Genomic DNA, 15,458 nt, shown 5'->3' with positions numbered 1-15,458 from the left:
TCCAGCAAACAGATGACACTAAGCTTAGCAGACATTTATCAAGCTTGCTTATGTATGAATCACACACACCCTTGGGATCTTGGGGATATGTTCTGTCTCATATACACCAAAGAAGTGGCTACTTGCATTTCCAGGCAGAGACAAGTGCAGGCCAGAAACTGTACACTCAAGACAGAGTCTGGGGGAAGCTGAATATGGTCCTTTCTTTTCTTTTCACTCTGACTGTGTATCTGAGCAAAACGACTTAGAAAAGGAAGGGTTTCTAATATGAGGGAATACAGTGTATCATTCGACATAGGGAAGGCCTGGTGGGAGGTGGGTGTGGTAGTTGGTTACATGGTGTCCACTGTTGGGAAACTCTATCTGTCCATGTGTGTGTGTTTGTGTGTGCATGTGCGTGTGCATGTGCGTGTGTGTGTGTGTGTGTGTGTGTGTGTGTGTGTGTGTGTGTGTGTTAAGGTTACTCATTAGTTTTCCCCATTCTTTCCCCCCCAGTTCTCAAATTACCCACCCAGGACACATTTAGTGTGGATTTTCCTTCCTCAGTCAAAAGTATCTGAAAAAACCCTCTCACATACACACCCAAAGATGTCTCCTAGGAGATTACAAATCTAGTCGGGTTGAAGATGAATGTTAAGCATCACCCTGGACCAAAGAAGCAGCATACACTTTTGCCAGTACCAACCCCAGAGCGTGGGGAACATATCTGCCACGTTCCTGGCTGTTCTGTGTTAAGCTAACTGTTCTGTATGCAGTAGGCAATCTGCAATGCTGAGCTAAGAGATGAAGAGGGAAAGGAGGCAAGGGGAGTGTGGAAGCAAACAGGAGTGAAACCATTGCTTGAGTCCGCCCTAAAGAATCCCCAGTGAATCAGGTACATACTCAATGGAATGGGCAAAGCTGTGCACAACAAAGGGCTTGGTGAGCAATGGAGATAAACTATAGAACAGGGGAAATAATCACGAGTGTGCTGATGTCTAGAATATAGTAGAACTCAGAAACCTCAGTAGAAAAAATAATAATGTATAAATGAGCAACAGGGATTTCGTGAAAGAGCATATGTAAATGGCTACTGGACACATGGAAAACTTCAAAATCATCAGTTGTCAAGGAGATATAAATCAAAACCAAAATAAAAATCAAAAACAAAATCAGAATGACTATAATAAAAAAGGACTAAAAGTAGCAGGTGATGGCAAGGGTGTGGAGAAAGGGACTCTGCATATTCTTGATGTGATATCATTTAATAGTTAAAAATAGAACTACCACGTGATCTGGCAGCCCCACTACTGGGAGACTCTCCAATGCGAATGAAATCAATATGTCAAAGTGCCGTCTGCTCGCCTATGTCAGCACTACTCACACCTGCCAAAGAGTGAGAACCCCCTTCTCACCCATCACCTCATCAATGGATGGAGAAACTGTGATCTGGACAAAAAAAGGCAAAACTATTTAGCCATTAAAGGAGTGAGATCCTGTTCTTTATGGCACTGGCAGATGGTATTGGGGATCATCAAATCAAGTGAACAGTACCACAGGATCTCTCTGATATCTGGGAACTAAGGCAGTGATCTCACCCAAGCTGAGAATGGAAAAGTTGTTGCTAGAGGGTGGGGCCGAGCAGAGGGTAACATCTCGTCCTGTGGGACCTAGTTATTCGGGGAGTCAAGGAGGTCCAGCCTGAAAAAGAAACAGGCAGGAAAGAAGAGCGAGGCCAAGCAAAAAGAGGTGTCTTGTTCAGGTTTCTTGAATGAAAAGCTGAACGTCTGGTTATGAACACACTGTGAGAGGAAGTAGGGAGGAGCTGAGGGGGAATGCTAAAGGCACAGAAAGAGGAAATGTCATCCGGGTGGATGCTGACTGTGGCATTCAGCAGCTTTTCTGGAATGCTGATTCCACCTAGACAACCCCAGGTGTTCAGCCAAAGTAACAATCAGCCTTGTGTGAAGAAGGGGGTAGTTCAGCTGTAAACCGGAAGGTCAGTGGACTCTCAAGGTGAGAGCTGTTGAAAGACTGGTTTTGCACAGTTTGATCTCCCACAGGGTGAGACATGGGAAATGGCTCATCTGCAGGTACTAAGTTACCCTTAGACAGGAGTTAGGGAGATTACAAAACTAGCCAATTAAATGCCTTGGCTTTGGGGTTTTTCTTTTAACTCCTTTTGTTCCCTTGGATTTAAGGGGATGACTTATCTCAGGAGGAGTGGGTTTAAAGCATTTGATTCCTACATTCCTGTCAATAACAATTTTAGAGCTTATTCCTGGAGCATGTGTGTAGGTCTGTCTCTATCTTCCAATAATCTGCTGGAGCATCTCTGTGACTTGGGATGCCTGTCAGGTGTGCCTAATCATTGTTTGACCTTATCACTGACAAAGAACACTGTGAGTTGGGTGAATAACATCTCTGTGTTTTCTTGAAATACACGGATGTTTCTTTGGTTGTGTGTGTGTTGGTATCTTTTCATCCCAGTGCTTTTCAGATGGATTTGGGTGATTGTTTCAATATAATCTGACAACGTGGTCTGTAAATCCAATTATCTGGTAGCATGCGCATTGCATCCACTCGTGCATACAGACACAGACACACACACACACAAGCATGCACTGTAGAAAAGAAACTTGGTAGCTCTGGTCTTAATTCTACCTCCATCTGTGACATCCCTCATGTATTAGTGTAAAACCCGAATATTACTAAATATTAACAAGGCTTAATGTCTTTATTTCTTAGGCAAAGTAGAAATGTCAATGTTACCATCCTAGACTCCCCAGTATATCAATTTGGAGTCCATGGTGTTTGTGGTGAGGTATTGATCTGTGCACCACCTTTGACTTCCCAGTAGGTCAGGTTGGATCCTGTTACATCTAGGATGTGTGGAGTGACAACACTCTTCAGTCTGTGTCCTCTCTATAATGGCCCCTATGTTTTTTATCCCTCAGACAGCTGAAGAGAAGAAGCGATCTGGCCACAGTGACAGCAATGGCTTCGCGGGTCACATCAATCTCCCAGACCTTGTGCAGCAGAGCCATTCGCCAGCTGGGACTCCCACTGAGGGGCTGGGCCGTGTCTCCACTCATTCCCAGGAGATGGACTCTGGGGCTGAAGTAGGTGCCAGGCAGTAGTCACGAGAGTTCTGTTCTCCTCCGTGGGGCTCTACACATTGATGACTTAAACAATCAGGCTTTGCCACTCTGGACCATGTTCACTTGTTTTCTGCTATATGACTGCCTATGCCAATATTTAGAGATTATTTAGACACAACAATAAGTTCTCACTTATCATCTGGCCCAATTCCTGTGTTATGGATGAGACTTGAGAATGGTAAAAATCAGAGAGGTTAGATGACTTATCCAGGACACACGGCTAGTTTACCAGAGTGCTTGAGCCAGAACGCGGACCACCTTTGTCACAAACTCATGGGAGGAAAGACAGTAGTCAGACTTTCAGGTCAACAGCTGTGACTCATATTTGCATTGCTTTATTCAACTTAAGGCATGACTTGAAGAAAGTGAAGCTGGAATGTTTTGTTTCTAAGTTGCACCTGGATGATGAAATAAGATGCCTTCCCCATGTGGAAGCAGACCTAGGAGAGTCTGAGGCAGCATAGCCAGTTTTTAGACATGATTGGATGAATTCAAGGCTGTGTCATGTTTCACGGTACTCCTGAGACGAACACACAAGGCGGTCAATATTTTTATGGAGCATGTATATGGATGTGTTTGACATTACCCACACACTGAGTTTCTGTGAGGTTCATGCTATTAAGATGCCCCAGGGCCAAGAAAGAACCCATAAGCATCCTTTTGTAGTTTCAAGCATGGCAGGCAGATACTTTCACCCAAAGTCCTCTATCAGTACCAAGGAGGGCCCCTGCAGAACAGAAGTGTGTTTCAAATGCTGCTGCTATCCCAGATGTAAGAGGAGATATTTTACCATCTCTTTCCTGGACTTTGAAAGATAAATGAGAAAACATGCAAAAGTAATGGTTTGGGGAGGAGGAAAGGAATTTGATACCAAAGGGTAGAGAGAAAATCTTGAAGGCAATTGAACTGGATCTTGGTAAGTTAGAAAATCAAATTGGGTATTTGCAAGTTTGTCCTTATATGATTAGGGCTTAGGAATGTTGATTTGTTTTGAAATAAAAATCTAATAACAAAATAAAAAATTTATACCTAAAACAGGAATACCTACAAAGAGTTCTCATGATGTTGAACACTGCAGTGTTTGTGATGTGGAAAGGATGAGCAGGTAGCTTGACAGATGGCTCTGTTGGTAGAGTCCCTGCCTCCCAACCAGGAAGAGCTGAGTTCTAATCCCCAGTATGCATTAAAAAGATAGATGTGATGGCAGAGGGCTGTACCCCAGCTCCAATGGTAGGGGAGAGCAGAAACAGTCTCATTGGCCAGCCAACCAGCCAAGCCAAATGGATGAGCTCTGGGCTCATCAAAGAGTCTGTCTCAAAATAAGGTAGACGAGTGCGATTAGGAAGACACCTGACAGGGACCTCTGACCCCCACATACACACAACTCACGCACGCATGTACACACACACACACTCACACACACACACACACAAGATGGATACTATAGAAGGGAAAAATCTAACTAACAGACAAAACAGGCAAAGAGTTATAGCACCTCTTTTGACAAAATTCAATTACATTATGATACCAAATGCTAATATTGAATATATTTTCCCTAATCTAGTTCTGACTTCATGCCTTTAATGGTGTGGTCTAAGCCCTTGGGATTTACATAATGTAAGTTGTCCAGATATATTGCATATAAACTCAGTGACTATACCAAGTCCCCATATAAAGCAAGTGACATAAGCATCCTCCTCCTAAGGCACTGAGGAAAGGAAACATCAATTCCTAGATAAATTAAAGAAGTTCTGATTAAAGAAGTTAATGTTGTTAGAGCTGATTCAAGTCCACATGTGTCATCAGGCCAGAATGGACAGACCCAAAGGCTACCTTCCATGAGGACTCTCTTGAACTGACTGTTCTAGGTTGGAGCATGGCTGTGGCAACATACCTTATAGTTTGCTTTTCTTAAGGCCGTTTGATCAATGCATGATGACTTGACTTAAAAGTAGAAAGAAATAATTTCTGTAGGCTTAATGGACAATAACAGTAGTACAGTTATCAAGGTGTCACCTGCCATCTAAAATGTAATTTTCTTCCTGAAGCTCCCATAGTCTGATCACTAATGAAGCCCTATGAACACACTGTGTCTGGAGAGTCCCAGACCTGGGAAGAGACTGGACAAAGGCCTAGGGACGCTCAGCTTCTTGGGAGTGGGAATAGAACAGCAGAGGAGTCTGTTGTCATTGTCATGGCTGGGCAAAACAAGGTCAGCGCCACCTGTCCCTGCAGCCCTGACCTCTCCTTCTTGCTTTTTGATCAGTATGGTATGGGGAGCAGCACCAAGGCCTCCTTCACCCCCTTCGTGGACCCTCGAGTGTACCAGACATCGCCCACTGATGAAGATGAAGAGGATGATGAGTCTTCGGCTGCTGGTGAGGAAGCTGGCCCTGGTGGTTTAGTGATAAGTATCCTTTCCAGTATAGCCCAGTGACAAAACCCATCAAGTCAGAGGGTACACCATTTATTGCTTCCATCCTCCCTGTCCTAAGAGAAAGATATTTTTAAATTTATAATTTTGTGGAATTCCTAAAGCAAATTACTTTCCTTTCCCCTCCCTCACCCCTGATTTTTTTTTCCTTCATGTTTCTGGAAGAAGCCCAGAGGTATCCCAGGACACTAGGAAAAGCCACCCTGCAGCGATCTCGAGACTTACCACATATTTCTCAAAAACAGTTTCTGGGTATATTGCTATGCTCAAATAGTGTGGCGCTGAACACTCCATGAATGCGTGTTGAGCTGCGTTGAGCCCCAGGCGTGCGCTTCTGTTGCCGGTCTGGCTCACTAAGAGGGTGGCCTTGCTCCTTTGCCTTCTGCAACTTACTAATCCTTGAAGTCAGCTTATATGGAATCTCAAAAAGAAACCGTTGCTTGCTTGTAATTACAGGAATGGCATATTTGTATCTGTAAGATTAGTATTAATTTTATAAACCATTCAAAGGAGTGTCTATAAGTCTGTTTTGCCAATGAGCAAAAAATACTGCTTCTGCAAATGACATGCTTTGTCCTATTGAAGAGTATAATCTAGGTATTGGTTCATAGTTCCCATGCCTTTGCTATGACATACCCCAAGCCAAGCCCTTCCTCCATTTTTCCACTGGCTGCCTGTTAAGATGCTATTGACTTCTCTAATTCTTTCTCTCAAAGCCCTGTTTACTAGCGAACTTCTTAGGCAAGAACAGGCCAAACTCAATGAAGCGAGGAAGATTTCAGTGGTAAATGTGAACCCAACGAACATTCGCCCCCATAGTGACACACCGGAAATCAGAAAATACAAGAAACGCTTCAATTCAGAAATACTTTGTGCAGCTCTGTGGGGTACGTTGGTGGCTTTGGTTTGTTTTGTTTTCCACTCATTAGTCAGTTTACCTTCAAGTATTAGATGCCTTTGGCTCTTATCATCAGAACACACTAGGAGAATCATAGCTGATAGGGAACTGATGTGGGACTGTCTAAGGACTGAGCAAACACAGATTATATGTAGAAAGATGGTATTCAAGATGGCATGTAGAGTAATGGGCAAATCAACATCAACAATGAGCTAGCCAGCACTTGATACACAGCCACTTTTTGTAAAGCACTACCAACAGCACCCCACATTCTATCTCTGTGACTCCTGCAGTATCCTGCAAGGGGTCTCATGCCATTACCCTCATCTCACAGCTGGAAAACCAAGCCCAGCATATTTTAGTGACTTGCCCAAGGCTGTGCCATCAGTAGTAATTGGTAAAACTTGAACATCACCGGATGAGGCTTCCTTTTTCATTGAAAGCATCAGTGTGGCAATCTTATCAAGTAGATCTGAAGATATTAGCTGGGTTCAAACTCACGATGGGCATAGGGAGATTTTATCAAAGACTTGGCCTCTACTACTCACAGCATCATAGGAAGATCAGGATGGGGTCCGCCTGAGCCCATCTCCGTTGCCAGGCTTGGATGGGGACATCCTGGTTTTATAAGGCTAAGGACATTTGCCATGTCAGCAAGAAAGATTATCAAAACCCGGGAATTGTTGCATGTGAGGCACAATGGCTCTTTAGAAAAGAACATAACCACATTAAATGAGGCAGGGCTTGGCAAGTAGACGGACATGTTTTCAGAAGACAGAAATGTGCCGAGGGATATTCAAGCACCACTGCACAGTGAGTCCTCCGTGTAGGTACATTTCAGTAAGTGGATGACTGATCTTTTTAACTATGGAATTTTAGGGCAATAATTATCTAGATGAAATGACAGATTGGCCAGCTTTGGGATAAGGAGTGCTCCAGTAGAATTGGGAAACTGAGAACCCTTTAAAATCAATAGTCCTTTGACAACTTCTTCTGAACTGGCTTATCATCTCCCTGACCAAAAACAGCAGAACCATGAGAGAGACAGAGACAGAGACAGAGAGACAGAGAAGAAGGAGGAAGAGGAGGAGGAGGAGGAGGAGCGAGGGCTTCCATGCTGAGAGTGTGTGGAAGTGGAATCTTTTGTGTTTTGAAGGTAGACTGGTTAGCTGCCTCAGAAATCAGTGCATGACTAGGTGGGTACTTGAGTGGGGGGTGTTCTAGGAAGGAGATATGGTTTCTAGGGAGCATGAGGAAGGAGAAACACTCCACAAAGGGGAAATGAACGCATTTGCTTACTTGCACATCTCTGCCAAAGGCTCCTTTAGGCAAGTACTCTCTGAGCTAAGTAGCCAGTGGATAGGTGAGATGTATTGCTGCCTCCACTTTATAAAATGAAACTGTAGTTCTGTTACCGGAGGAACAGTGATGTAACATGTGAGCCGTGCATTCCACTTCTACACTGTCTAACCCTAGAAGCCACCTGCCCATTTGTTTATACGAACTGAAACCCTTCTCTGGGTGGCATAGGGTTGAGGCCCATGAAAGGTCAGTCCTTGAGTGCTTCTTCCATTTGCAGGTGTGAACCTTCTGGTGGGGACTGAAAACGGCCTGATGCTTCTGGACAGAAGCGGCCAAGGCAAAGTCTACAACCTAATCAACCGGAGGCGATTTCAGCAGATGGATGTGCTAGAAGGACTAAATGTTCTTGTCACGATATCAGGTGTGTCACTCAGCTGATCTGATTCCCAGGTGTGCCCAGGTGGGAAGGTGACATCTTTGTCTCTGAAGAAGCCCTGCCTAAGCAACCACAGGAGATATGCAACGCTATAGCTAGGGGGGAGATCACCCACATGTTCGGCCTACTGGGAAGATTTACCTGTGCTTTAAACCTGCGTTAGGCAAACCCGTATCATAAAAGCTGTGTATTTTGGCCTTTACTTCCATTAAAACTCAGCAAGAGTCTTCTTAAGCTGTCTGGGCCACAGTTACTACAATACTCTCATATGGAGAATATCAAAATCTAGGCTTCTAGGAGGGGAATCAACAAGCAAACATTTCTTTAGTCTTTTTTCTCAAAACATCTGCTTATAATCACTAATGTTTTAAGAAGGACAGTTGCAGTAGTAGGAAGCCAATTCGACAAAGAGGATAGAGTGGTGACATCCTTACCAGTATATTTTTTACAGTATCAATAGCTTTTTAAAACAAGAAAAAGGCTTTGTTAGACAACAAGTAAGCCTCATTGCTAACAAGTGGAAAATTTAACTGGAGTCTATGCTTATTGATAAGAAGGTGGTTTTTTTTTCTTCCTGATGCCATTTGAACAAATCACCCTCTTCCCTTTTTACTTCATCAGCTATGAAATCAACAGTACCCCTTATGTGTTAGAACCACAAGGAAGATGTAAAAACCCAAGCTGCCCCTAGACTCCAGTCAGAATCTCTGGGATATGGTGCCAGCATTCAGCATTGATGGCTCTAGCACTTTCCCATCATGCAATGTACTTTATGAGCTCTATTCTTCATCCTTATTATGCAAAGAGACCCCACGATGGCTTCTGAGTTGGATCTTGAAGATAAAGATCTAGCTCGCCAGCAGTACTTGTGGTTTGAGAAAAGGACAGTCTTTTAGCATATAAGCCCGTCTGTGTTCTACCTATCTACTGATTTGAGTTTTGTCATAGCAAGCAAATAAAGGTTCACCAAGTAAAATTTTCTTGTACTATGATTTGCATTGAGTTCTGTGTGGTCTTTGTTTCTAGCTATTGCTTTCTTGGTTACTACACTCCCAAATCAAAACTGAAACCACACATCTGCCAGTCCTCTATCCAAAGTGGAAACGCTATCAGAAAGCTCAAGTTTACGGTAGTGACTGTCTTCAGCCTTCAGGGTATAACTATTTCTTCTCATCATGGAGCATAAAGGGAGAAAAGAGATAATAAAATAGAAAGGACAACTCTGGAACTGCTCGGTTCCTATTGGCACCAGAAAGAAGGAGCAGAGCCCCGCCTCTCTGAGGCTATCCTAAGCACCTGGGCTCTAGGTTTCTGCTGACAATGAATGAGCAGCAGCTGTGCCAAGCTTCCCAGGGTTTAAGTCTCATCGCACTCTGCTGTCAAGCCAGTGAAGGATGTTCTCATGAATTCCCATCCTTTGGTACATATCCCATCTGTAGGACATAAAACCTTTTTCAAGGCGAAGGAAAATATCTGAGAAATAAAATCCACAAGCCTAAATGTCTCATTATGAACAGCCACAGAAGTGTGCGTTTTCCCTGTGGTACTCAGATAATCCAATGGAGTGGATTTATTTTGCTTTTTATAAAGTCTTCCGTGCCATCAACCTGGTGTTTTATCATCCTGAGAATGCTTTGAATCTCCTTACCAAAGGGAACTTTTAACCTTTGTGTGTGTGTGTGTGTGTGTGTGTGTGTGTGTGTGTGTGAATTCTGAGTCCTCATCTTTTATTTTCTTATTTGATGTTTTTATTTAATATTCTTGTTGATGATCTCAGCACCATAACCTTGTCAAATATCATCCCCTAAACTCAAATAGCTTTGCTGAATTTGTTTCTCTATCTTCTGTTCCATTCCTTTGTCTTACCAGTTAAATATAGAGAACTGTTAACAATTGTTTTTGCTGTAACAGGGGAGACAAAGAGAGGGGAGCACAAGGGAGAAGGGGAGACACCCACAGGTGTGCTAAAATGCCCACTTGCTAACACTTCAGCATGATTGGCTCTAGAATGTTCTGAAACTCTGTTATAGAGTTCAGGAAACTGGCTTGTGCAAATAAGAAATCACTTAGAGGTTAAAAAGTACAATTTGTGGATTTTGGTGAAAATGCTAGGGTCTGTCTTTACAAGTCCTGACAGAAATAACAGTGGGAAGAGCTAGGAACCCTGGCTAGTCTGCCCACACAGACACACAGATGCCAGCAGGAGTCCAGAGCAGGAGAGGGAAGAAAGATAGAGGGCTATCCCAGAATGTGAACTTGAAACTCTCTTCTTCCCACAGGGAAGAAGAACAAGCTCCGGGTCTACTATCTCTCGTGGCTAAGGAACAGAATCCTGCACAATGACCCAGAAGTGGAGAAGAAGCAGGGCTGGATCACTGTCGGTGACTTGGAAGGCTGCATCCATTACAAAGTCGGTGAGTCTCGACTCAGCAGACAGAGTTCTGCCTGTACTCAGTCTCAATGGTTTGGCTATGTTTATTCAGTGCTTTCTATCTGCTCTTGATGGCATGTGTGTCACCAGTTTAAGATGTTGCTGGACCCTAAAAAGTATACTGGAATTACTCCCCCAAAAGTCAGATTGCTGAAACTCAAAGAAATATACTTAGAATAAAATGCTAGGTTCCGGTTTGAATATTTATATGTGCTTCTCTCAAAATAACAATTACAAAAATATCAATAAACCCCCAAGATTGAACAGATTAAGAGAAGCCAGGAACTAAGAAATGGCTATAAAACTGAACAAGAGTAGCTGTGTGACTGGAGTAAGATATAGGAGATCAGAGATGCTGAATTCTAATCTACAGGGGGGGGAACATTATCAATATTATCCGTCCATCCCACAGAGCCCATTAAGACCAGAAGCCCAGGGACCACTACAGGACAGAGGTACACGGCAGAGCTGAGAATAAGATTGCAGAAAAGCAGAGAAGTTGAAAGTCTCTAGAGCCAGCACCCCCGCCCTACTCTCTCTCTCTCTCTCTCTCTCTCTCTCTCTCTCTCTCTCTCTCTCTCTCTCTTTTTCTCTCTCTCAGAGGCAGGCCACGGTCCTACAACATGGGAAGAGTGTGCACAGCCAAGGGATGTGTGCATAGCCACTGGAGAGGGCACACACCTGCACCTACACACGTCCTGACAAGCCTCCCCACACAGATGCCCACCCACCTACACCACCACACACTGACAGCAAACTCCCAGCACAGATCCCAAAATGCTGGCATGGCATTTCTAGGCCCAAGAAAGGAGTTTGGAAGGTTTGTCTCTGGAAAAATTAAATGTACAGATAGTACCATTTAGAGTCATGGGGGGAAGCTCCCCACCTTTCTTCTCTACAGCGACTACTGGCAGTTGATTAGCCCACTTCTACCAGAGAATACATAGATCTCAGGTGCAGGAAGCAGGAACAAACAGGAAGTAAAGATACCAGAAGATGAGGCATGGGAGAAAATTCAGGAAGGAAAAAAGAAAGGAGGGAACTATATTTTACAGATAACTGGGGGGAGTGTGATGAGAATGAAGAAATTACCCATGAAGTAGAATTAAGAGATCTGCCTTGACCTGCACAGCCTCACGGTTGGCCTAACTGGGGTGACGGAAAGAGTAAACAAAGACACGTACATACAAGCTAGGATCCTGTGTGCGTGCACTGTGCACTGTACCTGTGCACTGTGCACTCTGATGGAGATGCACTAGCATCCAGAAAGCTTCGCATGTTAACTTTATATGTGTCTTATGAGACTCAGTCTAGGGAGTAGGTTTATTGCCTACAGCTAAAGGAGGAGACAGCGTTTGTGTGTCCAGACGAACAAGGAGGCAAGTTTCTCTCCAGGTCATTGTAGGGGAACAGTCTAAGGCTATAAACACCCTGGAAGAGGGAGCAGTCACCATCTTCCGTACATATTATCAACATCCACAAGTGGTCCAGAGGAAGGCTTTGCCATTTCCCTGAGCCTGACCTGAAGAAGGATTTGCTATTTTCATGAGTCTGAAACATTGGGGTCTTTGACATGCCCAGGCCTATGTGAAGAGTGCATAGTCATATAGGACTTCATCCACTCCCTATAGAGGCTGAAAACCTCTCCCTCTGGCCTATGTGTGCACACATGAGTGTGTACACACACACACACACACACGCATACACATACCACCACAACAGTAAGAATAAATAAATCCTTTTCAAAGAGAAGGAAAAATATAATGAAATAAAAACAATCAATCCAAGAGGTTCAAAATATGATATTCAGTAAAAGAGAAAAAAAATTAAGTACAGATGGAAGAGTAAAGAATGCCCTGTAGACAAGAGGCCTTGACAACCAGATCACAAGGATTCCGAGAAGCCAGAATAGTTACTCAAAAAGAAAGTGCACAACAAGCTGTACCAATATGGCATTTATATAGAAGAAATGAGAGAGTTATTAAAATCCTTGTTGTTATAAGCAACAAAGAACATGTGTAAAACAGTCCCAGAACCAGAAAGTCTTGGGACTTGTCAAAAACAAATAGAGCCAACAAGACTTCAAAATTCCAAAGCAAATTTACTTTTAGCTAGAGGCTTGGAAGGGTGCTTGCCTTGTATGCACAAACCCTGAGTTCAGTCCTAGAAATAGACACACTGGGTGTGACAGTGTAATCCTAGCACTTCAGAAGTAGAAGGTAGAAAACCAGAAGTTCAAGATCATTACAATATAGGAGGCGTTATCACAAAAACTATTTTCAATGTGTGTGTGTGTGTATATGTTTATGTGTATGTATGTATGTGTGCATATATATGTGTATGTGTGAATATGTGTATGTATGTGTGCATATATATGTGTATGTGTGTGTATGTACATATATGTGTGTGTGTATATGTTTATGTATGTGTGCATGTATATATGTGTATTTGTGTGTATATGTGTGTGTATGTGTGTGTATGTGTGTGTATGTTTATGTATGTGTGCATGTATATGTGTATATGTGTGTGTGTTTATGTATGTGTGCATGTATATGTGTGTGTATATGTGTGTATGTATGTGTATATGTGTGTGTATATGTTTATGTATGTGTGCATGTATATGTATGTATGTGTGCATGTATATTGTGTATGTATGTATGTGTGTGTGTATATGTTTATGTATGTGTGCATGTATATGTGTGTATATGTGTGTATATGTGTGTGTGTATGTGTGTGTATGTGTGTGTATATGTGTGTGTATGTGTGTATATGTGTGTATATGTTTATGTATGTGTACATGTATATGTGTGTGTGTGTGTGTGTGTGTGTGTGTGTGTAGAAACTGAGATAAGAATGAAGAATGTGGAAGATTTACTGTCAGGAATTTGTTCTCATAACTTTGGAAATTAAGAAGTGCCCCCCTCAAAAAATGTTTTAGTTAGGAACCTGGAGACCGAGGAGAGCCAATTACAGTTGAGTTCAAGTCCAAAAGCCTGGGGAACCAATGAATTTATGGCAGGTTTCCAGTCAGAAATCCAGCAGACTCAAGACCCCAGAAGTGCTGCTCCACCCTGAGTGTGGGGACAGGAAGACTCACACCTCACGTGGCGTTCAGATCTTCAAGTTATCGGCTAAAGCACATTGCACTCTGCTTTACCCAGGCCACTAATTTAAATATTATTCTCATCAGGAAATCTCTGATAGAAACAAGGAGAATAATGTTTGATCAAATATTTGATTTGATTTAACCCAGTCAAATTAACATGTAAAAATAAATACCATACTATCAAATTATATGTCGGTGTGAAGACATTTATCGGCAGACCCTAGCTCCAGAATATTCCATTTCATGCACCATCTCTGAGAAAGCTACTGAGGATGTGTCCCACTAAAATAAGAAAACTAAAACTTAGTGATTCTGGAAAACAGATAATGACACCCAAAGGAACAAGAGAGACCACTTTACCACAGGCCTGCAAAGCAAGGTAGTGTGTACCATCAAGGAAAAACACAACAGAATCTATACATGTTTGCTTGACCATGCAGAAAGACACTTCCTAGCAGAAAGTTCACATTCACGTAGATACACAGAAAGAAAGGAGGTGGGAAAAAATGAGGGAGAGTTAGAAAGAAAAGCCTCAACATGGCGCACTACCTGCCATCAGTGTGAGCAGAAATTATCTGAACTCTTCAGATGCTTTAACCCAAGCTTTGAAATGAGCGCATTTAGGGTGAGGTAGGAAGTAGTGTATATGTGTGAGCTATAAGCAACAGCTGCGTGGAAGAGGAGATGGCTTTGAAAACGGATTGCTTTCTTGCTTTGAAGCTATTAGACACTGTCCCTATTTGGAACTGGGACTGACAATGCGGCTTTTGATAATATTTTCCTATAAAACTTGTCAATTGCGACTTGAGACGAGTAAGGAAATTTCTGCAGGTTCATGAGATGGACACAAGACTGAAGCTTGGTTTCTAACCACAAAGGCAAGGCAGAGAGACTTTTGACAGTGCTCCAAAGGTTGCCCTCATGGAGTCTCAAGAAAAGGCACTGAGTGGTTTTGAAACTGTAACCTGTAGCGTTGGTCCAGCCACAGGTGTTATGTGATGGTGATTGGCAGCAGAGGATAGTCTTGTTAGACACCAAAGGGAGGAGAGGCCCTTGGTCCTGGAAAGATTTGATGCCATAGTGAAGAGGAATACCAGGACAGGGAAGTGGGAAGGGTTGATTGGGGAAAGGGAGATGGCTTATGGGATTTTAGGGGTAGGGGGAAAACAGGAAAGGGGACAACATTTGATATGTAAATAAAGAATATATCTAATTTAAAAAGAAAGAAAGCAGAAACAGCAATCAGGGAAGGTACTGTAAAGGAACTCAGAAAACAATAACCAAGTTATTTATGTTGTCTGCCTTGGAACCTAGTGTCTTATCTTTTGACGAGTAGAGGGAACCCTGTTCTAGAATATTCTCCATGCCTTTTCCTGCACATTCATTCCAAGTCACTGTCTTACACATCAACAGTGATGAATGACTAGATGATTCAAGCCAGAAAGCTGCTGCACCTCCATTCATAAATGATGAGCCCTTGGTGTTTTGTGCCCTCAACAAGCCTTTCTAATCTTTATGACACAATGGGCTAACTTACGTGCATTTATTTAGAAGGTATGACGGGGCGCTATAGAGAAGGTCCACAAACATACACAGTGTCTGTAAAATGCATCGCCACAGCCCCAATCTGTCTGTATTGTGTGCCAGTAGAGAGTACAGTACCGGGCACTGAAACCAGTTAAGCAGTGTTTGAAAGAGGAAAGGATGTTGA

General features: G+C 42.9%; 1 protein-coding gene across 3 annotated transcripts in view; it reads left to right on the top strand.

Annotated features, from left to right (window-relative positions):
• Tnik (TRAF2 and NCK interacting kinase) overlaps positions 1-15,458 on the top strand; it is a 412,408-nt gene that overhangs the window by 383,200 nt on the left and 13,750 nt on the right. For all 3 annotated transcript variants that reach the window (XM_052180712.1, XM_052180713.1, XM_052180711.1), the window contains 5 exons: positions 2,937-3,101; positions 5,407-5,518; positions 6,291-6,461; positions 8,052-8,195; positions 10,490-10,624. In XM_052180712.1, coding sequence (XP_052036672.1) covers positions 2,937-3,101; positions 5,407-5,518; positions 6,291-6,461; positions 8,052-8,195; positions 10,490-10,624 — 727 coding nt within the window. The remainder of the gene's footprint in view (positions 1-2,936; positions 3,102-5,406; positions 5,519-6,290; positions 6,462-8,051; positions 8,196-10,489; positions 10,625-15,458) is intronic.

The sequence above is a fragment of the Apodemus sylvaticus genome, chromosome 4 (assembly GCF_947179515.1).
Source record: "Apodemus sylvaticus chromosome 4, mApoSyl1.1, whole genome shotgun sequence".
In the NCBI taxonomy this organism is placed as follows: Eukaryota; Metazoa; Chordata; class Mammalia; order Rodentia; family Muridae; genus Apodemus; species Apodemus sylvaticus.
This window is presented reverse-complemented; position numbering and strand designations above follow the sequence as displayed.